At 41.9% G+C, this 27,839-nt stretch overlaps 1 protein-coding gene across 1 annotated transcript in view; it reads right to left on the bottom strand.

Annotated features, from left to right (window-relative positions):
* Nucleotides 1–4,959: 4,959 nt before the first annotated feature.
* SBF2 (SET binding factor 2) overlaps nt 4,960–27,839 on the bottom strand; it is a 636,061-nt gene continuing 613,181 nt past the window's right edge. The window contains exons 34-41 of the mRNA XM_042783055.1: nt 26,964–27,090; nt 20,520–20,647; nt 17,492–17,725; nt 15,602–15,706; nt 13,766–13,959; nt 12,917–13,004; nt 6,068–6,199; nt 4,960–5,058 (exon numbers count right to left, since the gene is read on the bottom strand). Of these exons, the coding sequence (XP_042638989.1) occupies nt 4,960–5,058; nt 6,068–6,199; nt 12,917–13,004; nt 13,766–13,959; nt 15,602–15,706; nt 17,492–17,725; nt 20,520–20,647; nt 26,964–27,090 (1,107 nt within the window). The remainder of the gene's footprint in view (nt 5,059–6,067; nt 6,200–12,916; nt 13,005–13,765; nt 13,960–15,601; nt 15,707–17,491; nt 17,726–20,519; nt 20,648–26,963; nt 27,091–27,839) is intronic.

Below are 27,839 nucleotides of genomic sequence, written 5' to 3' on the forward strand. Positions count from 1 at the left end.
GGGTTTGAACTGCCAGCCTTCTGGTTAGCAGTCAAATGCCTTAGGCACTATGCCACCAGAGCTCCCGTTGTTGTTAGGTGCCATCAAGTTGGTTCTAGCTCAAAGCAACCCTATATATAACAGAACAAAACACTGTCCAGTCCTATGCCATCCTCACAATCACTGCTATGTTTGGGCCCATTGTTGCAGCCACAGTGTCAATCCATCTCATTGAGGGTGTTCCTGTTTTTGCTGACCATCTACTTTACCAAGCATGATATCCTTCTCCAGGGACTGCTCCTTCCTAAAACTATGTCCAAAGTATAAGAGATGAAGCCTCACCATCCTCACTTCTAAGGAGCATTCTGGCTGTACTTTTTCCAAAACAGATTTGTTAATTCTTTTGGCACTCCTTGGTATAGTCAATATTCTTTGCCAACACTAAATGAATCAGTCAATTCAAATATCATTCTTCTTCAGTCTTCCTTATTTCTTGTCCAACTTTTATATGCATATGAGGTGAATGAAAACACCATAGCTTGGGTCAGGCACACATTAGTCCTCAAAGTGACATTACTATTTAACACTTTAAAGAGGTCTTTTGCAGCAGATTTGCCCAAACATTGTTTGATTTCTTGACTGCTGCCTCTATGGTGTTGATTTTAAGTAAAACGAAACCCTTGACAACTTCAGTAGGACTGTGTATTTGCATCTGTGTGTCTCCTCACAAATCCTTGCAGCTCCCTGCCCAGCTCAGCTCCCTCAGCCTACACCTTCCATAGCACCTCTGCCCCTCTGCCTCCTTTAAGCCCCTCCCTGGGATACACCACATCCAGCCTCCCTGTCCCAGGCTCCTGTGTCCTGTGTTGGGAGATGCCAGCCACACCTAGCAGTAGAATCTTTGACGTAATGAAAAAATGTGTAATTGTTCACTACAAATCAGTACATAAGCACAAGTAAGCCTGTGCCTACCTTGCTTATTAGATAATCTGCTACTGCTCAGACTGCAGTGATAGTAAATGACTAGGGCCCCAGCTGCTGTGGTATCCACTATGGCCTTCGTATTGCGTACCACAGGCTACTCCCAGCCAGTGAGTAAGGCAGGTCCATTCTTGGGTGATGCAGAACTCCCCTGAATTTTGGCACAAGGAATCCCCATTGGTCTCGCCGAACCTTCTTAGATATGTCTTTTCTCCACCCAACCCACATTCCTTCCCTCTCTTCTTCATAGGGGTCAGACCTGCATCACGGTCTGACAGCCTTTCCTGTCTACCATGGCTTCCTTCCCATTTTCCTCACAGGTGTTTTCCCTATAAACCTCTTTTCTATCCAGTCTCATCTTGGTGTCACTTCCTAGAGGAACAGAAATAACACTGATGGTACTGAGAACGGTCTGAGGAAACAATTGGGAAGATGGGAATTTGGGACTGTCTCAGAGAAGGTTGGGGAGGAGGACTGGCTGATAGGTGGGTCATGAATAGTCTAGGCACAAAGTAGCAGCTCAAATGCTAAATATTTCAGTGGAGATGACTTCGGTAAATTTCTTGGAACAGGAATGCTGTGGCAGGTGTGATGATTCAGATATTTACAAAATATTGACGGAAAAATGCCTACAAGGAGTTGGTTATTGCTAAATGACATTGTTGTCCTGCAGAGGGTTAATAAGAGACTGAGGTCCATTACCAAGCAGTTAATGGCTAAGCAGTTAATGGCTCAGTAGCTTACAAAAAGCTTTATCTCTTGCAGTGGAAGAACAGATATTGCCGAGTGGCAGGCTGGAAATCTAATTGTTAGAGGCATGGAGTTCCAGAGATATTCGAATGCTCAGTAAAACAGTTGTGTAAAGGTCAGGGTCCTGGTGGTGAAAATCTGAAACCCTGAAACATGAGTGAGAGCCACGTGGATGGATGTCCCTAAGGATGGTGGTGCTGCAGCCTCTGGGCTTGCAGAGAGGGTGCACCCTTCCCAGAAGCAGCTACGACTTGTGCCGTACTAAATGGTTCTACAGGAGCCTTACCCTACCAGGTGACAGGCTCTCCACCTCCCACTTTAGGAGTACCCCACCTGCTCTGCAGACTGCAGGATGGTAATTAGGGTTGAATTCCAGAATAACTGGTTGATTATGCTGGGTCTGTTAAAGGAGAGAGTAAGACTATATCCCAAACAATAGTAAGATTTAACTATCATGCATACTGGTAGAAGCCAGGGCAGTACCCCTGGAACTGGACTTTGAGAATGTTTAAGGCTGGAATGTAAGAATTCATTTAGTTAGGGGCACTTTCTTAGAACACAAGATTTAATACTCTAGCCAGCACACTAGGGAACGGGGCAGACTCTTAGCTTGAGTATCTCTCTGAAGTCTAGAAAAAAGTGATGGTCAATACTCTGCAAAGTGGAAATGCCTGAGTTCTCCTGGCAGATGGTAGAGGAAGAAATAGAATAAGCTGAGAAACAGACATGCTTGTTATCTGACATTTAACATTTATGACAATTGTGAAAAATCTACTATCCTATTATTTTGCACATTAACAATGTATGTCTGGCAGTAATGAACACCATGGTGCTAGGTGAGAGTAACGCTGCCCGTGATGGTTGTCAACTTGGCTGGGCCATGATTCTCAGTGGTTTGGCAGCTATGTAGTGTTGTGGTCAACCTCCATTTTGTGATCTGAAGTTGTCATCCTCTATTTTTGCATAATGCTGACTTGCACATAATACAGTGGTCTTTGGAAACCACCCATGCTGATAAATGAGCAGTAGGTGTATTATGTAAATGCAATAACGACCAGCAGGGACAGAGAAGCAGCCAAGGGAGCTTGTCCCACAGAAAGTTGTGGGGACGATTATTAGACTGAGGAAACCTGAGGCTCGAGGAGGACTCCTGGATGTCAAAGGATTTAAAGACTCAGCCCTCGGGTGAAGACTCACATTCACTTTGTCTCCACAACTTGATGTGGCCAAAACTCCCAATGTAAATTTCCAGGGCTTAACTAGAGGAAGAACTGAAATGCCCGAGTGTTCACCTGTGTTCTTTAACAATTCTTGGATGCAGGAAAATCTAATACTCAACAAGAGTTCACCTTCTCATGACTAAAATTTTCACAGATTGCCACATACCAAAGTGGTGCAACTATGACCTAGAAGAGGTAAGAAACTTAACCAATTTCACACAGCTTATTAGAGGAGAGGGTGAGTCTGGTGGCTTAGCCTGAGGTCTCCTACCTCAACTCTGCCGCAGTATGTGCAGATCCTAACCTGTGCAGCCCTCCTGAGGGCCATGTACTATAAAATGAACTTTACTGCGCAGTACAGGAGGGATGTTTTTCTTAAGAAATAAATTTAATTCAAGGTGGTTAGTGACGGTCAGGCATGTAGTGCCTCTATGAACATTAAAAGAATCCAGTTACAAAAGAAGCACTGTGTACAGTCTCAAATAGCTGAAGGTACAATGGGCTTTGTATTTTACAAAGTACAAAAAATTATTTCATATACAAAGAAAAATACAAATAATGTGCAAAAACCATTTTCACAGGTGGCAATTTATAAAATGAAAATGATAGAAAATTCCTTCATTCTTGTTATCCTCCAATTTCTTATATATTAACACAGTTCTATTTCCTAGTGTGTAGATAATTTTAAATTTAAAAATCTGATTATTTTTAATCTAAAAAGACAAAGTGGTTTTTCATTTTTAAAAAAGGGAACAGTTTCATTACTGAAGTCTTATGAATCAGTTAATTTTATATTAAATTATAAGCAGACTGTCTGAAAAACAAGGCTGTAGAAATCATATATACATATTTTTGAAATATTAGTTTGATATTTAACATATTAACATTTCAAAACAAATGCAATGATCTAGCAACTATGACTCCAGTTGGCGCCAGTGGCTATAGCAGAGATGCTGTTCATTGTCAGCAAACAGTATTCCTCAGATCCTAAGCTGAACAAACACAAGGTTAGCAAAAGTATAGGAAATCTAAAGACAATTCTTTCTTTTCTTGTGCAGAAGTGGTGTTTGGGTATCCAATGACACCACAGTCTGACTACAGTCTAAATAGCCCTTGTTGCAGGTGTTGTGTGGTCATCACTAGCTGGCCTCTGTTGTTCCAATGTTATGACTTCATTAGATTCAGTGCAAGTGTTTGCCTCGTGGGTTAGTGCATTCAGCTTTTTGCATGTTACTTTGTGTAGGAAGCTGACAAGGAGCAGAAGAAAGCACTGAAGTACAAGGCCCAACATCCTCAGAGCACCTCTGGTCTAGAAAGTTCAGTGCTCTGGAAGCAGTGTTTGCCTGCATTGGCCTCATCATTGTTCTCTCCCCAGACTGTCCTTTTCCATCAGACTAATTCTGTGTGCTCCCCCTTTTCCTGCCACTGAGCACTGAGGCCCCTTGCTGTGAACCCCAACAGCAAAGCAGGGATTATGGAAGCAAGTTTTGGCAGCGCCAGAGAACTGAGCATCTCTAAGGTCAGGCAGGAAGAGTAGGTGCCTCTAATGGGAACCCATTCCATGCAGAATGTAGGGTGATCTTGGAGGGGTTTTTTTGTTTAAAAAAATGTTCCACAAGGAAATCATGACCTTGGAGAACAAAAAGGATCTAGTTTTCACGATGAAAGACCCAAGTGGGTGGCAGCCATTTTGCCTAGAGGATGGATTATAGGTGGCTCAAGAGGCATTCTTCTGATCCCTAATCACTAAGACCCTGTTAGAACAATTTAGTGCAAGATACAGGGTGTGTCTGGGGCTCGTGACCAGACTTGTGTGACACACCCATGCAGGTTAAGTAGACACAGCGACAGCTGAAAGAGGGGAACACTGGGTAAGACTGGGCAGAAGAACCTCAGGCCCTGGGATGATTCATCAGAAACAAAGGGAAGTTGTCAGCTCCTCGAGGAGTCACTCTCTTTTCTATCTGCTCTTCTTTTCTATCTGCAGCCTGAGTCCTTCTCTCTCTTCTGCTCAGACTGACCATGGCCATCAGGCATCAGAGATACAGCTCTGGATCCTGTCCATCCATTGTTGGGCACTCTGTCCATCCTGGGCACAGAAGTTATATACACGTTTGCTGGTCTTGAGCTATAAAACCAAATGTCAGAGTTACCAAAGATGAAGGGCAGGGCTGTTTTGTGGCTTTGGGCAAGTGTGTGAATCAATCCCTCTGGTCTTGTCTTTCTTTCTTGCCTCCACTGCTGTACTGTTATTACCTTTACAGTCACTTTACTAGCCCCAGAGTCACAGGGAATGTTAATAGAAGGTACTGGTAGAAAAAGAAAATACACTAGCAGAGCATCATTTATCTTCCTAGGGCTTTCCTGGACTACAGAGGAATGGAGAGTCAGGAATGGCCACAGCTAAAGCCTCTGGCCACTCCCACACTCCACACCAAAGCAAAAGAGGCATCAGGGCAGCTCCTGGTGCTCTAAGGCAATTCAACCATGCTGTGTTGAAACTGGCCTTTGTGTCCCTTTCTATCCCCTTCCCGAGTCTTCAGTTGAGACCACACTGAATGCTTAGAGTCAGGGAAACGGCTTCATGACCTGAGCAGAGCTCTAGATGATCTCTGCCTCTTACGAAGCTCTGCTTCCTCTGTGGTTCTCCAGAGCCCTGCTTGGCTCCAGGGACTAGATAGGTCTTCTCTACTGTACAGTCTGTAAAATTCTCCAGGGCCCACCTAAAGGCTGCTAAAGATATTAAGGAAGACAGCACATGTGACCACCTTTTGTGGATGGCCAAGGAGGAAGACCACTGGATACACAGGGAAGTAGCATCTGTTTTTGAAAGTAGGTGGTGAATCAAACAAGTAACGTTTAACAAGGATTTCATTTGCTTTCACGTGTGGTTGGATTCCTTTTAAAGGAATCCTTTGTGCGAAGCAGCGTGCAGCCTGTCTGAGGCATCTGGAGAGCTAGGAGAGGCCAGGCCTGCTGATCAAGAGTGCTGTGTTCAGGTTCTGTAACAGTTCCCATCACCGGAGGGTCTGTGACTTATTTGCAGATATCATCACTTGCTCTAAAGTCCCCAAATTCTTGGAGGTGCACAGACTGGAAGGAATCAAGGGCAGAGCCAGGCAAGATGATCAACTTACATCAAAGAAAGCCTTTTCACTTGTGTGCTTTGGGGCTCCCATGCTGGGGCCAGCAGGGATGACCATTTCAACTTCAGCCAGATCAATGTGGCCTTTACAGCTCGTGTCCTCACCCGAGTCATAGTATCGCAGCTGGAACCAAAAGGATACAGACAGAATATTAGACACGCAAAAGGAAAACAGCATGGCTTTTCAAATGGCATTTGAATAATTTCCTTCGTGTTTACGTAAGTATACGAGCACATGTAACTGTATGTATGTAGGGGGCTGTAACATGCTACAGCCGTGGGGGCACTACCTGAGTCAAGCTGCACAATCTTCAAGCTTGAAAGTAGTAGTGACATGCCATTGTTGTTGGGTGTGTCAAGCTGACTCTAACTTATAATGGCCCCGTGTGACAGAGTTGAACTTCCTCGTAGGGTTTTTGGCTATTATCTTTACAAAAGCAAAACATCAGATCTTTGTCCCGTGGAGCACCTGAGTGGGTTTGTCCATTTGAATTGTCAATCTTTTGGTTAGCAGCTGTGTGCTTAACTGTTGTACCACCAGGGCTCCTTGGGAAAACACCGTATTGAGGGGGTTGCATTCCATCTCTGAGCTCCCACTGTCTAAGTCTTATACCAGATTGTCCCAATCTCATTCATCTCTGTGTTCCCAAAACTGAATACAAGAGTAGACAATAAATGTTCTGAATGATTTCACTTGGAATGATCTTGAACAAGTCCATTCTCTCTCTGGGGCTTGTCTGTTAAGGGAGTGAAGGATCTAGGTCAGGCACAGCTTTTCAGGCTCTGACAGTCTGTGGGTCTGAGTGTCCTTATCTAGAAGGCCAAGATCATAGCCAGAATCCATCTAGTTTGAAGGCAGCAACACTGCTAGCAGTTTCATAAGAAGCAAAACCAACTCACATTTGATTCTGTGAGAACCAATCTTTAATCTGAGGTGGAGGAGGTACAGCACTGATGGTGATGAAAGGGAAGCAAGAGAAGGTGCAGGAAACAGACTCATGGTTGGGACCTAAGCCAGCGCACACGACTGAAAGGATGGTGGTGACTTACCTTTGTTGTTATTGTTGTTAGGTGCTGGCGAGTCAGCTCTGACCCACAGTGACCATATGTACAACAGAATGAAACACTGCCCAGTCCTGTGCTATCCACACAGTCCATGCCATGCTTGAACCCATCTTTGCAGCCACTGTGTCAGTCCACCTCCTGGAGGGCCTTCCCCTTTCTTGCTGACCCTCTACTTTACTAAGCATGTTATCCTTCTCCAGGGACTGATCTGTCTGACAACGTGAGCAAAGTATGTGAGATGAAGTCTAGTCATTCTCTCTTCTAAGGAGCATTCTGGCTGCACTTCTTGCAGGACAGATTTGTTTGTTCTTTTGGCAGTCCATGGTACTTTCGATATTCTTTGCCAACACCACAGCTCAAAGGCGCCATCTCTTCTTCAGGCTTCCATATTCACTGCCCAGCTTCCACATGCATAAGGCAATTCCAATGACCATGGCTTGGGTTAGGTGCACTTCCGTCTTCAAAGTGACATCTTTACTCTCTAACACTTTTAAAGAGGTCTTTTGCAGAAGATTTGCCCAGTGATGTATGACATCTGATTTCTTAACTACTGCTTCCATGGGCGTTGATTAGGGATCCAAGTAAAGAGAAATCCCTGACAACTTCAATCTTTTCTCCATTTATTGTGATGTTGCTTTTTGGTCCAGTTGTGAAGATTTTTGTTTTCTTTATGTTGAGGTGTAATCCACACTGAAGGCTCTAGTTTTTGATCTTCATCAGTAAGTGCTTCAAGTCATCTTCACTTTCAGCAAGCAAGGTTGTGTCATCTATGTATCACAGGTTGTTAATGATTCTTCCTTCAATCCTGATACCACGTTCTTCTTCATACAGTCCAGCTTCTCAGACTATTTGCTCAGCATACAGATTGAACAAATATGGTGAAAGGACACAGCCTTGACACACACCTTTCCTGATTTTAAACCATGCACTATCCCCTTGTTCTGTTCAAATGACAGGCTCCTGGTCTATGTACAGGTTCCTCATGAACACAATTAAGTGTTCTGAATCCCCATTCTTCTCAATGTTATCCATAATTTGTTATGATCCACACAGTTGAATGCCTTTGCATAGTCAATAAAACACAGGTAAACATCTTTAGAGTATTCCTAGCTTTCAGTCAACATCCATCTGACATCAGCAATAACAGTCCTTGTTCCATGTCCTCTTCTGAATCCAGCTTGGACCCTAGACATGTCTAGATTTTATCTAATATCTCTTTTGTTAGATATAAAAGCTACAAACTCAGAGTAGGAAGAAAACTTGAATTTGGAAAATTAGGCAAATTATTGAAGTGTTACTTAGCGGAGCCAGAAGATAAAATGAGGAGCAGCCACACTCAAAATAAGTGACATCAGTTCAGTCAGCTGCCTTAAATATAGAGCTGGGTGAATAAGAATAAAATTGATATTCCCCACAAGCCAGACAGAAAGGTCTGCTAAGGAACTAACAGAGAAAGTCTGAATATAAGCTGTCATTAGACAGATTTCTGAAAGAAATCAGAGACTTGTTTTGGAGAGAGTTATAGAATGCTAACTGGTTTCATTTTTAGTGATTGTAGCTTAGACAATATGAAAATTCTGCTAGAAGTTCTGGTTAAAACACATCAAACACATTTTCAATTGTGTAGCTGAAGGGACAGCAAAATATGCTTGCCAGTCAATTGTCTGTTTTATTAAAGTTTTATTGATAACAGCCATGCCCATTTATTTATATATTGTCAGTAATGGTAGAATTGAGCAGCTATGACAGACACCATGTGGCCTGTAAGTCTAAAATATTTACTATCTGGCCTTTGAAGAGAAAGTCTGGCAACTTCTGGCTCAGCAAAATTCCCAAGAATGTAAGAGAAATCACAAAGGGCCCCAAAATAGCAAGTATGAACCACCAAGTTCTTCATGTTCTGGACATGGAATGACCTCCAGAATATACTTTTGAATAAAATAAACAAACAGCAAAAAGATGCAGAATACTGCATAGTATGTTGCCATTTGTATAAAGGTAGGGGAATACATACATACATATATACATACATATATATTTGTTGTTGTTATGTGCCATCGAGTCAGACCTGACTCATAGTGACCCCTCCTTCGGTTTCTGAGGCAGTATCACTATGGAAGTAGATTGCCTAACCTTCCTTCGGAGGAGTGGCTGGTGGGTTTGAACTGCCAGCCTTCTGGTGAGCAGTCAAAGTGCCTTAGGCACTATGCTACCAGAGCTCTCTCTCTATATATATATATGTTTATATATGCTAAATTATATCTGGAATAATACACAGTTCTGGGTGGTACAGATGGTTCAACACGGGATTACTAACTGAAAAGTTGGTGGTGTGAACCTACAGAGGCCTCTCAGACAGAGGCCTGGCGATCTGCTCTGCTCCTGACAGGTCACAGCCATGAAACCCCATGGAGTGGATTTCTACTCTGCACTCATAGCATCACCAATGGGTCAGAATTGACTCATTCCCAATGTTGTTGTTGTTACGTGCCATCAAGTCAGACCTGACTCATAGCGACCCCTCCTTGGGTTTCCGAGGCAGTATCACCACAAAAGTAGCTTGCCCAATCTTCCTTCCGAGGAGTGGTTGGTGGGTTTGAATCACCAGCCTTCTGCTTAGCAGTCAAGTGCCTTAGGCACTATGCTACCAGAGCTCCTTCAATATAAATACTCACACACACATATATATATTAACGTTTTGAATATACAGTTTCTAGAAATTGACAAGAAAAAGAGAAATGATCTAGTAGAAAAATGGTCAAAGAATTCCAGTAGACAGGTCACAGGAGAAATAGAAATGGCCTACAAATATTCAAAGAGATGATCAAACATCACTGATCAAAGAAAAGTAAATGGAATAAAATGAGATTTTACTTTTCACCAACTGGATTGACAAATATTAAAAATGGCTGATAATATCCAGGTTGATTAGAGTATAAGGCACTAGATATTCTCAACTACTGTTAATGAGAATATAATATGTTAGTACCTCTTTGGAGAACAATTTAGCAATATCAACTAAAATTTAAGATGTTTATGCCTATTGATCCATTTTTCCCAATTCTGGAAATTTATCCCACAGAAACACTCCCACGAGACCATGCAGAGATATGTGTGTAAAGATGTTTCCTTTAGCACTGTTTTTAGCAGCTAAATATGGGAAAAGATGGACTGGTTTTTCAATGGAGCGCTGGTTAATTAAATGACAGTACACCAATACAAGGGAATACAATACAGCTTTTTAAAAAGGATGTGGAAGATCTGTCTGAATCAGTAAGAAAAAAAGTTCAAGATAAGTTATGTTAAAAAATCAAGTTGCTAAACAGCATGTAGGTATAATGTGATTTTTGAAAAACATAATAAATAGCTTAACATTTGATTGAATGGCGACTGTGTGCCACCACTGCTCTAATTGCTTTACGTGTGTGTCAACTTGGCTGGGCTGTGGTTTTGAATGGCTGGGCAGCGGTTTTGAATGGCTGGGCAGCTGGATGGAGTTATTCCCCATGATGAGACTTATAATCAACTCCATGGTGGAACCTGCTGTGAACAGCTAAGTAGCTGCCTTTGGCGTGTGGCCTGCTTCCACTATACAAGGAGAATCTTTAAGAAAGATCTCCAGCTTGTTGCCACATTTTGGATTCTACATTTGGCTGTCTTCATCTCAATGGCCTGCCACGTTGCCTGCCGATCTTGGGATTGCTCCTGGACTTGAACTGTTGGGTTATGTGCTTATCTTGGGATTATGCCATTTTACTTGTTGAGCTTGGGTTTGTCAGCCTCAGCAGCCAGCAGCTGTGAGTCAGAAAAAGCCTCCAGTTCTTTTTCAGTAGGCCTGGAATAGGAGGCAGAGCTGACCCAAGGTTGAAGGGCCTTCACCCCATCCCTAGAGCTGGCACTTTGAACTCAGACTTCTAGCCTCCTGAACTATAAGACAATAAATCCCTGTTTGTTTAAGCCGTCCGCTTGTGGTGTATCTGTTATAGCAGCATAGAGAAACAGAACGGTGTATAATTTAACTCTCAAAGCAGTAAACATACACACATGAAAATGATTTAGAGCAATCTATATCAAACTGTTAACAATGGCTACCTCTGAGAGTTGGGAGAACAGGAGATTTTTACATCTTTATGTAATGTTGAATATGATATAATGAACACATATTACTTTTGGAATAAGAATGATTAGAAAAATATTTTTTAAAATTAAGGAGATTGCTTGTGAAAAAGCCAAACTGGTCCATTATCTGTGGATTTTAGTCTCTAATGTCTATGGAGGAGCGTGCCTGGTGACTCTGTCACTGTTGTTCTGGCCCCAGACTTTTCTGTCTTCTCTCTCCAGGCATGGTATATGTAGAGTTAAATGGAGAAACTATATAACTTTCGTGTTAAAGAAATCCAAAAGATGAGCAAGAATGCAAGTCTAATTTGATGTAACTGTAAATTACAGAAAAGTTATGGCATTTTCCTCTATTATGTTTAGTAGTTTAATAGAACTTTTGTACACAGTGTAGGCTCTGTGATTTCAGAGACGTTATCATTTTAGAGTACAACATTTTAAAGCCTTATAAAGGGCCTCTATTTCTATACTTGAAAAAACACTCTCTATATTCTTCCACAAAGACCCGTGTCTTCTAGATGCAGGTCCACCAGAGCATTGTGTATGTCTGAGAGTTCCTAGCTGTCTCAGCATATAGATGAATGTAATGAAAATCAAATGTGTAATCCCTCTGGCCTCAAGGCTGACTGGCAGTTCCAAGGTGGAGTGACATCTGCGGTCTGATCATGGGGTCACACAACTCCCTACTAGTGAAGGGTGAGGGCTAGAGTTGTGGGTAGAGATCATGCTCCCTTGAGACAACAAGAGCAAAAATTACGACAATAAGGATTGTCAGTGCTGCTACAGCAATAGTTAAGAATCTGACATTGGGCAAAAGGTTTCCTGACATGGTCAGGAAGGTACAGTCTAATATCTGCCCACTGCAAATTTCAAGTTTGGACAGGCATATCCCTGTCTGCCTGTTTCAGGGCCTCTCGCCTGTTCCTGCCATCTTTGAGGGATAACGATACCTTGTTCAGTAACCTGTACAGTGATAGGCGTACAGGAGGTGTTCAATAATGTTTGCAAACAAATGAACGCCCTCAGTTTTGACTGGATCCTTTATGCTGAAAGGACAAAGGTAACCTCTTTTCTGGAGCGTACTCACAGGCACAGGATCTGTGTGTACATGTGGGATGTAGCAGGCGGAAAGCTCAGGTCCTTTCCTGACCTGGGTGGTAAGAACAGGCAGCAAGAAATCTGTGCACTGAAAAGAAGAGTTCTATGGGAGCTCTGGTAGCGTAGTGCCTAAGGCACTTGACTGCTAACCAGGAGGCTGGTGGTTCAAACCCACCAGCCCCTCCTCAGAAGAAAGGTTGGGCAATCTACTTCCGTAGTGATACTGCCTCAGAAACCCAAGGAGGGGTCACTATGAGTCGGGTTCGACTCGACGGCACATAACAACAACAACAACAACATGGCTCTTAAAGCTCCGGGCTCAACTGTCACTGTCTCTACTTACAGTGCCTCCAGCAAAGCTGCTCTGGGACTTCCCTCAGAAGGCTACTGCTCTGGCTCAGAGACATTCTGGGGCTTTGGAGGAGCACCCCAGGTGCATGTGAGATGCCCTAGGAAAGCAGTCTGTGCATAAGGCGTGTACCTGTCTGTGAGGGTCACAACAGCTGGGGGCTGAAATTAGCCTATAGAAAAGTAATTTATTTTGGTTTTGAAATATTACCTGATGTTTTGTTACATCCAAAACGAACCAACGGGGCTTCCAACCCTTCAGCAAAGCCCCTCTTTTGTAAAGCGTTCCCTCAAACGACCTAGAAGGAATGAAATGATGACAGGACAGTTAATTTTGATTTCTCATTTTAAAAGCGCTGTAACAGGGACATCCACTGCTTTTGTTTGCTAACACTATTCCATGAGGTGATACAAGAGAAACCAATCAGAGGTCTCTGGGATTTTTCTGCTGGACTTTATGAAAAGACCGCCTCTTTCTGCTACGATGACTGAACCTGTGAGGTCTGTGGCTATCGGTAGCCACCTTTTGTGCCAAATTGGGATTTAAACTGCACAGAGGGGGGAAGCAGAGCTAGAGAAAGGGCAGAAGACTCAAGAGACTCGGAGTCCCTGGATCCACAAGTATATGAAACTAGTACGCTGTTGGCCTTCGTAGTTTATGTGAGTAAATTCCTTTTTTGCTTCAGCTACCATGTGCTGGATTCCTGATGTCTGCAACTGAAAAATGCTGACTAACACACGTTTCCTCAAAAGATCTGGCAGACGTGAGAGAATGACAATCGGGACTGTTAACCTCAACAACTACAATCTCTTGGCATTATTTTTAGTTGGAATTTTGATTTTTTTTTTTCTCTTCACAGAACCATCTAAAGCAGTAAAAACTAAAAAGAAACAAACGTGCACCCCCCCACTCCCAATAAAAACCAAAAAAAGAAGTGAAAGCAAATCCAAGTTTGCAAAAAGCTGATGTGCACAGGCCCAGCTTACTGAAGGGCCAGTGGCTTAGCTTTAGGGCAGGGTGGGGAGGGCCTTTTCAGCACAATTGGCTGGCAACCATCACCTGTTTTCATCATTCTTGGATGTGTACTGGCTATACAGTGTGGCTGCTCTCTGGTCCACTCCATTGGATGGGGAGATGCTGGCTTTCTGTTCCTCCCCCATGCTGCTGTCAGGGAGGTGAAACAGAGACCTCTTCTGATAGGAAGGCAGGTTGGTAGACACAATTCCTGGGGAGCCTGAAGTGTGTCTCTGGGGCTAGAAAAGAGAACAGGAGCTAGGAAAGGTTTAAGAAGACTTTAAGAAACAGATCCAACCCTTTTACTTCTAGAAACTATTCTCAAGGGAAAAACTGGACCAATGACCAAAGACATAAGTACCCTGGAGTTGTTGATTCTAAAAAAACTAGAAACCTAAATGCCTACATTAATGGACTGATTAAAAAAAAAAGATTATGGTATTCCATATAAAGGAACTCTAGATAGTCATTGGGAGCTCTGATGGCATAATGCCTAAGGCATTTGATTGCTAACCAGAAGGCTGATGGTTCAAACCCACCAGCTACTCCTCAGAAGGAAGATGGGGCAATCTACTTCCATAGGGATACTGCCTCGGAAACCCAAGGAAGGGTCACCACGAGTTGGATCTGACTTGACAGCAATGAGTTCTTTTTTTTTAGTTTTTGGTAGATAGTCCTTAAAAAGAATGCTGATTTATACACAGTGACAAGAGGAAGCACATGCATGCCACATGTTAAGTAAAAAAGAAAGCAGATTTAAAAATAGTATGCACAGTAAATCCCTTTCAAGAAAAATTATATGTGTGTGTAGAACAATGAAACATGTTTGAAAGCATAGTTTTAATACATTGTGGGTGATTTTCATCTTCTGTTTTGTAACTTTCTGTGTATTGTCATATTTAAATAAATTAAGTATATGTCACTTTCATGATCAGGAAAAAAAAAGTAATAAACTACTTTATTTTTCTGAGGAAAAAAGCAGAGAGGCATAACCCACGTATGGCCTGTCTGGTAACAGCTCCTCAATTGCCATTTGAAGGAAAGAGGCAGACAGAGCCTGTGAGGCTCCCTTCTTACCAAGTCAAAGATTTTCTTCTCTATCCCATTTCTCTTTGACCTCTCTGACATCTGACAATGCTGACCTCTTCTTCTTCCTAAAAGCTCTTCAGAACACTCATCTGTCCTAATTTCTCTTGGAGTTAGTCTGAGGTGGGTATGAATGGGGTCTCTTACAATTACTAGCTGTGTGATCTCTCTGTACCTGTTCCCTCCTATATAAGACAGGAAACCACTTCCTCACTGTAGATTGAACAGGATACTAATGTGTGCATGTACTAAACATTAAAGGAAAAAAAAAACAAAACAAAAAACAACCCACTGTTGTTGAGTCAGATCCGACTCATAGATTGCTCAATCTTCCTTAGTCTTCTGCAAATATTATGTGCTTGCAAATGTTTCTTAAATCAGAAACAGAAAAGGGGGTGTGAGCAACAAAAAGCACCTTTGTTCTATTAAAATATTTTTATCATCTTGCTTATTTCTCTGAAGCAGACATGGTTTTATATTTCCCTCCTCCTTTGTGTGGTAGAAGATCAGCTGAAACCACAGAGGGCACTGAGATAGAAAAGAACCCATAATTTCCCTGGATACGGGACCCTGCAACATAAGTATTATGTCACTGTGGTAGTGAGACATGCAGGAAATATTCTGTCATTGGGAACTTTCTGGTCTGGCCTCTTAGGGCATGACCTCTTCCCTTCCAACCTGCCCTTTGAGGAGAAGTCCCTCCCTGGGTCCTGTCAACTGTGGCAGTGGGCCTCGCCTGACCTATCACCTTCAAAAAGCTCAGAAGTAGCTCTTCCAGGGGCTCTGCTAACTCACATGGTCCGCCCTTGGCTCTTCTTTCAGGTCCACTTTTACCCTTTCCCACAGCTGCTGCCACTTCTCAGGGGTTTGGTTCAATTTATGTTCCAATCTTTCAATTTCCTGCAAAGTAAAGGAAAGGAGTTTTCTGAAAGATCAGTATTTTACAGAACTCAGGATGTGCCCAATAGCCACAGCTCCTTTGTACTAGACCCAGATGAACAGCATGGCTGAAGAGCAGCTAACAAAAATGTGAAAAATAGGGCCTCAGAGGTCCCCCTCAAGCCACAATAGTGTAGGAGCTCTAGTTGGTGTGATGATGCACTGTGGCAATAGAGATTTACTAGGACCTGTAACCTGGCCTTTTCTTACGGACTGACTTAAATAGTAGAAGATGAAATACGTCTCCTAAAGACATTTGCCTTGGGCAGCCCATGGGAAAACTGATGGCCAATGAAAAAAGCACTGGGGCTCATGTCCAATGCATAACAACTGTGGTAGATGAGAAGTCTGTCCCTGACAGAGGAACCTTCAGCTCTGGTGACACAAACCAGATGTGGAAAGAATGAACCAAGAAATGCCCAAGGAAATGGATCTTTGTTCTTACAGGGAAGCTGGCAATCTGAGTAGCTGCCTCTGTAACAGTGAACACTGATAGTCCTTCTGGTCAGAAAATCAGAGGGAGAAGACTCTTTGGGAACTGTCTGGTCCACATTAGGGCTCAAACCAGTCCTTCCCAGTTTAGTCATGGCCAATGAAGTGAAACTGGAATGGACCTGAATTTGTAAAATGTGGGTGAAAAGTATAACTGGAACAGGAAAAATTACGGTTTGACGCCTTGCTAAAAACTTAATCATCTTCTTAGAAAACAAAGGCAGCATTAGCATTGCATAGCAACCAACTCTCTTGACTGGCACAGTCAGAAACAATGGTGGCCTGGCTCAAAGATGGCGGTCAACTACATTGCTTTGAATGTGTGTCGTTTTCCACAGTCCTGGCAAGAAGCCAATCTCCTGCATCAGGCTCCTAACCTTTTATGTTATTCACTTATAGTCATTCACTATGACTCTTCTGGGAGCTCTGGTAGCATAGTGGCTAAGGCACTTGACTGCTAACCAGAAGGCTGGCGGTTCAAACCCACCAGCCACTCCTCGGAAGGAAGGTTGGGCAATCCTACTTCCGTAGTGATACTGCCTTGGAAACCCAAGGAGGGGTCGCTATGAGTCAGGGCTGACTTGACGGCACATAACAACAACAACAACAAATGACTCTTCTGAGTCTCCCATTCCAGGGCTTCAACCTGTAATTCTCCCATTCTGGTTATTGTTCTTCTTCACCTATATATTAAAAATCTGGGTCTGTACTGATTTTGCTTCATTGGCATGAGTGAACCACTTTTAAGCCCTGGCTCAAACTCTTTCCTGAGGGCTGCTGCTTTCATCAGGGTAGCTACTGCCAGGAATGGTTTCATTTCAGAATATTCCTTGCAGAAGAGGGTTGGCAGTGTTCCCATCAGACCATCAGCTACCCACACTTCTGACCAGAGGAAGTAAAGTATCCACAAAAGCTATAGCACAGGCCTGACTCAGGCTGCTTGGGCAGCTAAAACAGCTTGGAAGCTGCCTAATGGTGTAAATTATTCCGTATGCTTGACTGCTTCCTTATTATGCTGGAAACTTACTTTTATTGAAACCTCTTTCCCAGTAGCTAAGCCTGGTCCCCCACTGACATCAGGGAGCAAAGCTGGTTTCCTCATATTCCAGGAGTGTACCTATAATGCTAGTCCAGCATAAGGAGAACCATGTTCAGAAGTCTGTGAACCAGTCTTAGCTTAGGCTGGTTCCTACGCTCTCACGTGCTTCCAGAGTGCATAGTGCCCCTAGGTGCACATCTACATGGTTGACTTACACTGAAAAGGCTGGTGAGAGCATCGGGCTGAGTACAACTGACGTCATCATAGCACGGCCATACTGTTCTCCTCTGGCTCTGGGGTCTAGCTCCTCGGGCCAGTTCAGAGTCCTCAGAAGGGTAGTGCTTATGAGTCAGCATCACCCAGTCATATGAAGGTCCTGCAGACAGAGTCTCTTCTATGTAGTAATCCCACTTCTTGAGGCTGGAGACATTTACATTGGGTTTCAGGGCCTGTTTAAAGAAAATTCTGAAATATAGTTTCATCTATATGATTAAATTTATTGGCAGGCCACCCCTAACATTTGCAGGGTTAAGGGCAAGAGTACAAATGGAGGTTCAAATACTGTATGTCACAATAGTGCATGCACCAAGATAAAGTATTAAATAGAATATGTTCCTCTTATCTTGACAAATATAACTTCCTAATAACCTGGAAATCCAGAGTCAAACTGAGCATTTGTGGACTCTTCAGAGTTTTAAACCAAAAAGTAGTGGCACTAGGAGAACTGACCCTAGCTCCCAGTCCTTGGCCTACTCTGTCCTATATTGTGAAGGTGTTGTGTAAATGTGTGTGTGTATCTCAGCCAACAGAGCTCTGTCTACTTCTTCACAATCAGCTACTTCTTGGCCAACCTTTGGCCCTACAGGTATACCCACTGGCTTGGGAGACGGACTTGGAGAAGTGGCCTACTAAATGGGCTCAAATTTAGGCAGGGAATTTCAAGGTACCCAGAGCATGATTTTGATGAAGAAGGAATATGGGTTCTGGGTAAGCATAGTGCCTTGGATTCCTGGAGGACTGGCCTCATGAGGAGGGGTATGGTGAGAAGACGCCCAGGGCAGGAGGCCCTCTTGCCCCTAAGGGTGGTATTACTTATCAGAACCAGTTTATTCCATCTTAGAGCCTGCTTCATATGGAGGCTTACAGCAGAGCATGGCTGCCCCTGAGCTATCATCATTTTTTGAACTGGGCTCCAAATATCCTTGCTTCTCCTTGGGGGTCCTTCCACAGTTGGTCCAGATGGACTTGAGGAAATATTTTCTAAAGTATTTTAGATTTTTCAGGTTATACCACTATTGAGGTTTCAAGTTCTCTTAGTTCTTCTTCCTGGGTAAAGTTGCCTTGCTTTGATTTTCTTAAAGTCTTCATTTCATCACAACCCAAACCCATAGTGCCTCAAACTTTTAAAAAGCCTTTGGTGTGGAACCTAGTCAAATGTTTAGAAAAAGTTTAAACAGCTTATATATAGGTTTCCCCCGCTATCTGAAAGTAAAGCATTCCTATGAAACCTTTCATAAGCCGAAATGGCATAAAGCAAAAAAGTAATTATCATTAATGTATATGTTTTTTTTTTTTTTTAAATAATTTTTATTGTGATTTGGGTGAAATTTTACAGAGCAAATTCACTTTCCATACAGCAATTCACATACACTTTGTCTCAGGACATTGACTACAATTTCTCATAATGCAAGAGCTCCCCTTCCACATCCTCCCCAAAGTTACCTCTTCCCTGTGTCCTTCCCTCCCATGCACTCCTGCCCCCCAAGCTGTCTCCCTGTGTATACACAGCTCTTCTATTCTCCCATGATTGATCCCTCCAAGGAGTGTATCTGCCTAATGTAAATGTTCAGCTCATATGCCTGTCTTTTTTTTGGCTGGAAGCCACAGGTGTGGGTTCAATTCCAGACCTGAAGGGCAAGTAGGGGCCATAGTCTCAGGGGTTCCATCAGGCTCTATTAGACCAGGAAACCTGGTCTCAAACCCCTTTTTTATAAAATGATTCTGAGTTTTGCTCCACATTGTTCTCCTGCTCTATCTAGGATCTCCTACTTAGATCCTCCTCTGAGTAGTTGACAGTGGTAGCTGGGCACCATCTAGTTCTGCTCTCATAATCGTACAGGCTGAGGATCACATGGTATACTAGTCACTTGGACTAACTGTTTCTATGCATCTTCGGTTTTCTTCATTCTTCTTTGCTCTGTATGAGGAGAGAAACATCACTGCATCTAGATGGCTGTTTGCAAGCTTTTAAGATCCCAGTTGTTACTCACCAAAGTAGGATGTGGAACAATGTTTTTGTGTAGTATGTTATGCCAATTGAGTTTGATGTCTCCTGCGACCATGGTCCTGAGCCCAGAGGTCCAACTATTCGCTCCCTCTGGGTAGCTGCCTGTAGTCAAGAAGTGACTACAAACTTGTCCCTTGTCAGCTCTACTATATACCTGGAAATTCTTACAGAACATACAAATACACTTGTAGAAACCCTGTCTGCCAAGCCTATACATGATCATGGGCACACTGCCCCCTGCACAGATACACCTAATAGTTCAGCCTGTCCACCTATCTATCCACTCGTATATCAATGTTTGCCTTCACTGACAACTCAGTATTGTATGTGCAAAATGGTTCACCTTTGTTGTCTGTATCTCCCATGTACCTCTCTATGTCTTCCTTTTCCTCAGTGCCACCATACTGATCACTCACATTTAGTATACTGCCCTTCTCTTCACTTGTCTCTACCTATCTAACAGTGTTCCCTCCCCTCCCCTCCAACCCCTGGTAACCAACAAAGAAAATTTCCTTCCATATACAAACCTTCTTATTTATACAGGAAAAATTTTTGAGCATTTCCAGATCCAAGAAAATAACCTACAAAGTTACACTGAATAACACATAAAACCTAAAATAGCACTAACATATACTCTTCACAGATATCACTCAAAGCTATGGGGTTTCATAGCTTTGTAGTGTAGTTCCCCAGGAAGGAGTGTGGCGACACCACTCTCGCTGTTTGGGGTGCAATGCTGACTGTTTAATGGCTCACTGCAAAACAAACACTGAATGCCAGTTTTGCTTTTTTTCATAGATGTGATTTGGATTTCTTTTGGTTACAGAAAACAGGTACTAATGTAGGTCTTTTGTAAGGGAATTGTGGTGGAAAGCAGATTTTCAAAAAATGGATACTGAGGAAGGAAAACTAACACAAAATATTCAGAAAATAAAACAAATGATTTCTCACTGTACCTCTATTTCCACTGGTGAATATAAATAATTAAAGAAAATGGGACTCTTCTTATGCATTCTATCAATACATTCCCAAATACAAACTCCTTTTTTGGCATGCTTATCTCCTTTATCATCAAATAAAGTTCCTGTAAAAGAAAAAAAAAATTCAACAAAAATGTCAAATAGATCAACATTTTGCCTGATAATATGATGTACGTAACAGATGAAAAAGTGGAATATTCCTTATGGCTCTAGAAATGGCAACATATATGCAGAAACCTTAGAAGATCACTGTAAAGCCAACAACTGGAACAGACTTCACAGGTACATGGAAACAAATATAAATGGAAGGAAAATATCTGATAGAGTTTTTGTACGCTTTTAGCAGTCACCCTAACTCTCTTCTAGTCTACATCCTCCATTTGTTTACGTCTAGATTCACAGAGGGCTATGCCAGGAGACATTCTACACATTTTAAAAGAGAAAATGGAAGGTCTTAGAGTTGATTTAATGAAACTGTAAAAACCAGGACTTTGAACTGGTTCATTCTGGTTTGATCCCTTGCGGAAATGCATATCCACCCCAGACATACTGAATCAGAATCTACATTTTAACAAGATCCCCGGGTGATTTGTGTAGATTCCCCAAGTGATTCTTATGCATACATAAGGGGATCTTGTTAAAATGTAGACTGTGCTTCAGTATGTCTTGGGTGGAAATGCAAAATTTCAGTAAGGGGGCCAAAACAGAATAAACCGAAAAGAAGGTCCAGTAAAAATATAACTCTGTATTTCTTTTTTAAATTGCTGGTTGTTTATCATGTAGCCATTGAAAATGTTTTTTTTTTTTTTTTTTTGCTAAGTAGTATATATATACCACAAATCATGGGCACAGAAACTCTGGATGACAGAATGGTGCGGTCTGTATCCTTCAGTGACATGAAGTATTTAGGGAGGCATTTCAGGGATTTTTTTGATTCTCTTTTTGTACCTTTCAAACAATCCATTACTCACATGAGCCCACTTTGTTTTTAGTAGGGAGGAAGATGTGCCAGGGGGAGGCAGGAGGTATTTCAGAAGACCCAGTAGGGTACCTCTCTTGGCAGTACTGTCTTGCTTTGAATGAAATGACTCAGTCAAAAGTGAACAAGGATTTTTCTAGTTTATCATCAAGGAATGTTTAAAGTCCAAGGATGCACAAAATCCGTAATATGTGGGGCCCCCAAGACTTTATAATAATGTTTTTTTTTCTCTGCGTTTTAATTACAGGATCTTGTGCAGTAAGCTCTGGTGATGGAGTGCCTAAAGCATTTGACTGCTAATCAGAAGGCTGGCAGTTCAAACCCACCAGCCACTCCTTGGAAGAAAGACTGGACAATCCACTTTTGCAGAGATACTGCCTTGGAAACCCAAGGAGGGGTCCCTATGAGTCGAAATTGACTCAACAGCAGTGAGTTTGGAGTTTTTTTTTTTTTTTAGGGCAGTGGTTCTCAACCTTGGCTGCATATTAGAAATGTAGGATGTTAAAAACTCCAGAAGCTCAGGTCTCACCTCAGACCAATTAAATCAGAATCTCTGGGGATGGTACTCAGATATTTGTAATTTTGTTTAAGTGATTTCAGTGTGCAAAGTTCAGACTGATCTAGGGATAAGAATGGATTTTTAGAATCCCCCGTTTATCCCTCCACTGGGGCCCTGAGGTACAGATTACATTTAAGGGCTGTGTGGAAGTCAGTCCCAACTGAAAGGGGCTCTGGGCACTTTTCATAGGGAGAAAGTAAGCTGAAGCAGGAATAGGTGATACTAACAGTTGGCCTTCCACGTTTAGGTGCAGGTTTCTTTCTCTGCAATGCTAACACCAGGTGACTGCAACCAAATTCAGAGGATTTTTCTTAAAATAACCACACGACTGGTTTTGTTAGTTGCCATCGACTCGGCTCCTTGCTATACCTGAGCCCATCGTTGCAGCCACTATGTCAAATCCATGTCATTGAGGATCTTCCTCTTTTTCACTGATTTGCGTGTTAAACAACAGTTGCAATCATCAGATAGCTAGTTTAAGTTCTATCAGTATCATAATTCTGTAATTCAATATGTAATAATCTTCAGTATGTAATACTCCCTGGAGAAGAATATTATGCTTGGTAGAGTGGAGGGTCAATGAAAAAGGGGGAAGGCCCTCCACGAGATGGATTAACACAGTGGCTGCAATGATGGGCTCAGGTATAGCAAGGATTGTGAGACTGGCAGAGGACGGGGCAGTGTTCTGTTCTGTTGTACACAGGGTGGCTATGAATTGGAGCCAACTCGATAGCACCTAACAACGACACGTCATATTAATCTTCTAGGACACAGGGGAATTAATTAAGTTTTTCTTCTGAAACCTTAGAAATTGTTGTTAGGTGCCGTTGAGTTGGCACTGACCTATGTACGACAGAACGAAACACTGTCTTGTCCTGCACCATTTTCACAATGCTTGCTCTGCCTGATCCCATCACTGCAGCCACTGGGCCAATCCATGTCACTGAGGATCTTCCCCTTTTTCACTGACATTTTACCAAGAACGATATCCTTCTCCAGGGAATAGGCCCTTCTGACAACATGACTAAAGTAGGTGAGATAAAGTCTGGCCATTCTTGCTTCCAAGGAGCATTCCAGCTGTACTTCTCCCAGGACAGGTTCATTTGTTCTTTCTTCTGGCAGTCCATGGTATTTTCAGTATTCTTTCCCAACACCACAATTCAGAGGGATCAACTCTTCCTCACTCTTCAAAGTCACATCTTTGCTTCTTAACATTGTAGAGAGAGGTCTTTTACAGCAGATTTGCCCAGTGCAATACGATGTTTGATTTCTTGACTGCTGCTTCCATGGGTGTTGATTATAGATCCAAGCAAAACGAAATTCCTAACAACTTCAATCTTTTCTCCATTTATTGTGATGTTGCTTATTAGTCCAGTTGTGAAGATTTTTGTTTTCTTTATGTTGAGGTGTAATCCATATTGAAAACTATAGTCTTTGATCTTCATCAGCAAATGCTTCAAGTCATCTTTTACTTTCAGCAAACTAGATTGTGTCATCTGCATACTGCAGGTTGTTATTTAGTCTTCCTCCAATCCTAATGCTGTGTTCTTCTTCATATAGTTCAGCTTCTGGGATCATCTATCTGCTCAGCATACAGATTGAATATGTATGGTGAAAGGATACAACCCTGATGAATACCCTTCTTAATTTTAAACCATGCAATATCCCCTTGCTCTGTTCGAACGACAGCCTCTTGGTCTATGTACGGGTTCCTCATGAGAACAATTAAGTGTTATGGAATTCCCACTCTTCTCAATATTATCCATAATTTGTTATGATCAACATAGTCACATACTTTTGCATAGTTAACAAAACACAAGTAAACATTTTTCTGGTATTTTTTCTTTCAGCCAAGATCCTTCTCACATCAGCAATGATATCCCTCATTTCACGTCCTCTTCTGAATCCAGGTTGGATTTTGGGAAGTTCTTTGTCAATATACTACTGCAATCATTTTTTAATTATCTTCAGCAAAATTTTACTTACTTGTGATATTAATAATATTGTTTGATAATTCCCACATTCTGTTGGATTACCTTTATTTGGAATGGGTACAAATACAGATCTCTTCCAATCAGTTGGCCAGGTAGCTGTCTTCCAAATTTCTTGGCATAGACAAATAAGTGCCTTCAGTGCCGTATCCGTTGGTTGAAACATTTCAATGGTTATTCTGTCAATTCCTGGAGACTTGTTTTTCCCAATTACTTCAGTGCAGCTTCAACTTCTTCCTTCAGTACCATTGGTTCTTGATCATATGCCACCTCCTGAAATAGATGAGCATCAACCAATTCTTTTTGGTACAGTGACTCTGTGTATTCCTTCCATCTTCTTTTGATGCTTCCTGCATCATTCAATATTTTGCTCATACAATCTTTCAATATTGCAACTTGAGGCTTGAATTTTCTTTTCAGTGCTTTCAGCTGGAGAAATGTCAAATGCCAAGTATGTTCTTCCCTTTTGGTTTTCTAACTCCAGGTCTTTGCCCATTTCATTATAATAAATGACTGTCTTCTTGAGCTGCTCTTTGAAATCTTCTGTTCAGCCCTTTTATCTTGTCATTTCTTCATTAGCTTTAGCTACCCTCTACTCAAGAGCAAGTTTCAGAGTCTCTTCTAACATCCACTTTGGTCTTTTCTTCCTTTTCTGTGTTTTTAATGAGCTTTTTTCCCCCTTCATGTTCTTGATGTCATCCCATAATTCATCTGGTTTTCATTCATTGGTGTACAGTCTGTCAAATCCATTCTTCAGAATGCCTCTAAATTCAGGTGGGATATAAACAAGCTCATATTTTGGCTCTTGTAGACTTGTTTTAATTTTCTTCAGCTTCAACTTGAACTTGTGTATAAGCAATGGATGGTCTGTTCCACAGTCAGCTCCTGGCCTTGTTTTGGCTGAAGTTACTGAGCTTCTCCATTGTCTTTTTCTACAGATGTAGTTGATCTGGTTTCTGTGTATCCCATCTGGTGAGGTCCATGTGTATAAGTGTCATTTATGTTGTGAAAACAGGTATTTGCAATGAATAAGTTGTTTGTCTTGCAAAATTCTACTACGCAATGTCCAGCATCATTTCTATCACCAAGGCCATATTTTCCAACTACCAGTGATTCTTCACTTCCTACTTTCACATTCCAATCAATAGTAATCAGTATGTCTTGATTGCGTGTTTGGACAATTTCAGACTGCAGAAATTGGTAAAAATCTTAAATTTCTTCATCTTTGGCATTAGCGGTTGGTGCATAAATTTGAATAATAGTAGTATTAACTGATATTCCTTATAAACCAAAAACCAAACTCATGCCATCGAGTCGATTCTGACTCATAGCGACCTCTCCTTGGGTTTCTGAGGTGGTATCTCTATGGAAGTAGATTGTCCAATCTTCCTTCCAAGGAGTGGCTGGTGGGTTTGAACCACCAGCCTTCTGTTTAGCAGTCAAATGTCTTAAGCACTATGCCACCAGAGCTCTCAGTCTTCCTTGTAGGCATAGGATATTATCTTATCACTGACAGCATTTACTTCAGGATAGATCTTGAAACGTTCTTTGTGATGATGAATGTGATGTCATTCCTCTTCAATTTGTCATTCCATTCATAGTAGGTCATATGATTGTCTCATTCAAAATGACCAAAACCAGTCCATTTCAGCTCACTAACGCCTAGGATATCCATCTTTATACATTCCAATTCATATTTGACAACTTCCAATTTTCCTACATTCATACTTCGTACATTCCATGTTCTGATTATTAATGGATGTTTGCAGCTGTTTCATTTTAAGTCACGCCACATCAGCAAATTGAGGTCCCAAAAGCTTTACTCCAACCATGTCATTAATGTTGACTGCTTTGAGGAGGCAGCTCTTCCCTAGTTGTATTTTGAATGCCTTCTGACCTGATGGGCTCATCTTCTTGCGCTATATCAAAGAGTGTTTCACAGCTATTCATAAAGTTTTTCAGTAGTATACAGACAGTGTTTCACTGCTATTCATAAGGTTTTCACTGTCCAATTCAAGCAGTGGATGGCCCCTTCCTTCTTCTGAATCTGCTTAGTCTGGAAGCTCTGCTGAAACTTGTCCACCATGGATGACCCTGTTGGTATTTGAAATACTGGTGGCATAGCCTCCTGCCTCACAGCAACACATGAGCCACCGCAGTACAACAACCTGACAGACTAGTGGTGGAACTTAAGAATTGTGACTGACAAATTCCACCAACCATAGTTCAAACTCCTTATTCTCCAATTCTTGGTCTTGGCTGGCAGATGGTAGTGACCACAGCTCTTCCTAAATGAGGTTTTTTTGGTGTTTTACTGTGAGGGTTTGAGAAGTAGTACATCTTTTCCAGGGCTTCAATTCTCATTTGCTGAGAATTTGCATTTTCACCCCAGAAACACTGAATCAGAATCTACATTTTACAGATGAGGAAAATGAAGTTCAGCACTCAAAGCACTCTGAAGTGCACTCAAAGCACTCAGTTGGTGACTGGCAGTGCTGGGATTTAATCTTGGTCTGTGTCATCTAATATCCATGGCCTTAACTGCTACGCATACTGCCTTCAAGGGCAGGCACCCTTTCTATTAGAGTGTACCAGGGATGGAAAAACTGAGTGAAAAGTTCCTGCTAAAACAGTGATATCACTTTTGAATGTTAAAATAGTGAACAGATTTAATTTTGTGAAAGAACTAATGGAATGACTATCTGTCTTCCCTAAAACATAACACAAATGTATAATCTCAGAATCTGGGCACTCTTTTCCATCTACTCTACATTTGTAGTTCTGGGCAAAACCCTAAAATGTTCTTGCTACACATGGGGGTAGTTATTTTATTAAAGTCTTCATTAAAAATACACAAAACTAATAAAGATGATACAAGTAGAAACACGTACCATGCTCTAATCTTTCATAGTCTGAATCCAGAAGAAATGTTTTAAAGCGATTAGACACATAGTGGAAAGCCAAGAACTTTAAGTAATACAGATTGAATTCAAACTCAGTTGGATACTGGTTGTGAACCTGAAACACACAAAGCAAAAAAAGAAAAAGAAAAAGTGAGACTAGACCAAACAAAAATTGGAATGCCATGATACTGAATGGTAACCTGTAATATACAGGAGACCAACCATTGGTCACTCGTTCAGCAAATACTTGAATCCCTACCATGAATGGAGATAGGAAAGGAACCATCCTTTCTGGATACTTACTATGTTCATGTTGTTATGTGCTGTCAAGTCAATTTCAACTCATAAGTAACCCTACAAGACAGAGTTGTTATTGTTGCTATTATGTGCCATCGAGTCAGACCTGACTCACAGCGACCCCTCCTTGGGTTTCCTAGGCAGTATCACTATGGAAGTTGATTGCCCTGTCTTCCTTCCGAGGAGTGGCTGGTGGGTTTGAACCGCCAGCCTTCTGGTTAGCAGTCAAGTGCCTTGGGCACTATGCTACCAGAGCTCCTACAAGACAGAGTAGAACAGCCCAATAGGGTGTCTTGGGCAGAAGTCTTTATGGGAGCAGACTGCCAGGTCTCTTCTCTTGTGAACCACTGGTGGATCTGAACCACAGACTGTTCGATTAGTGGTTGAGGGCTTACCTCCTGTGCCACCAGAACTCCTTTCCAGATACCATGCTAGCTGTTTTAGAAAAAAATATCTTGTTTAATCTCCACCACAACATTGCAAGATAGGTATTACTATCCCCATTTCACAACTGAGAAACAGCAAGATTAAGTAATTTACCCAAGGTCATTCAACAGAAACTGATGG

The sequence above is a fragment of the Orycteropus afer genome, unplaced genomic scaffold, assembly GCF_000298275.1.
Source record: "Orycteropus afer afer isolate SDZICR_OR568_19922 unplaced genomic scaffold, OryAfe1.0 scaffold00014, whole genome shotgun sequence".
Taxonomy (NCBI): domain Eukaryota; kingdom Metazoa; phylum Chordata; class Mammalia; order Tubulidentata; family Orycteropodidae; genus Orycteropus; species Orycteropus afer.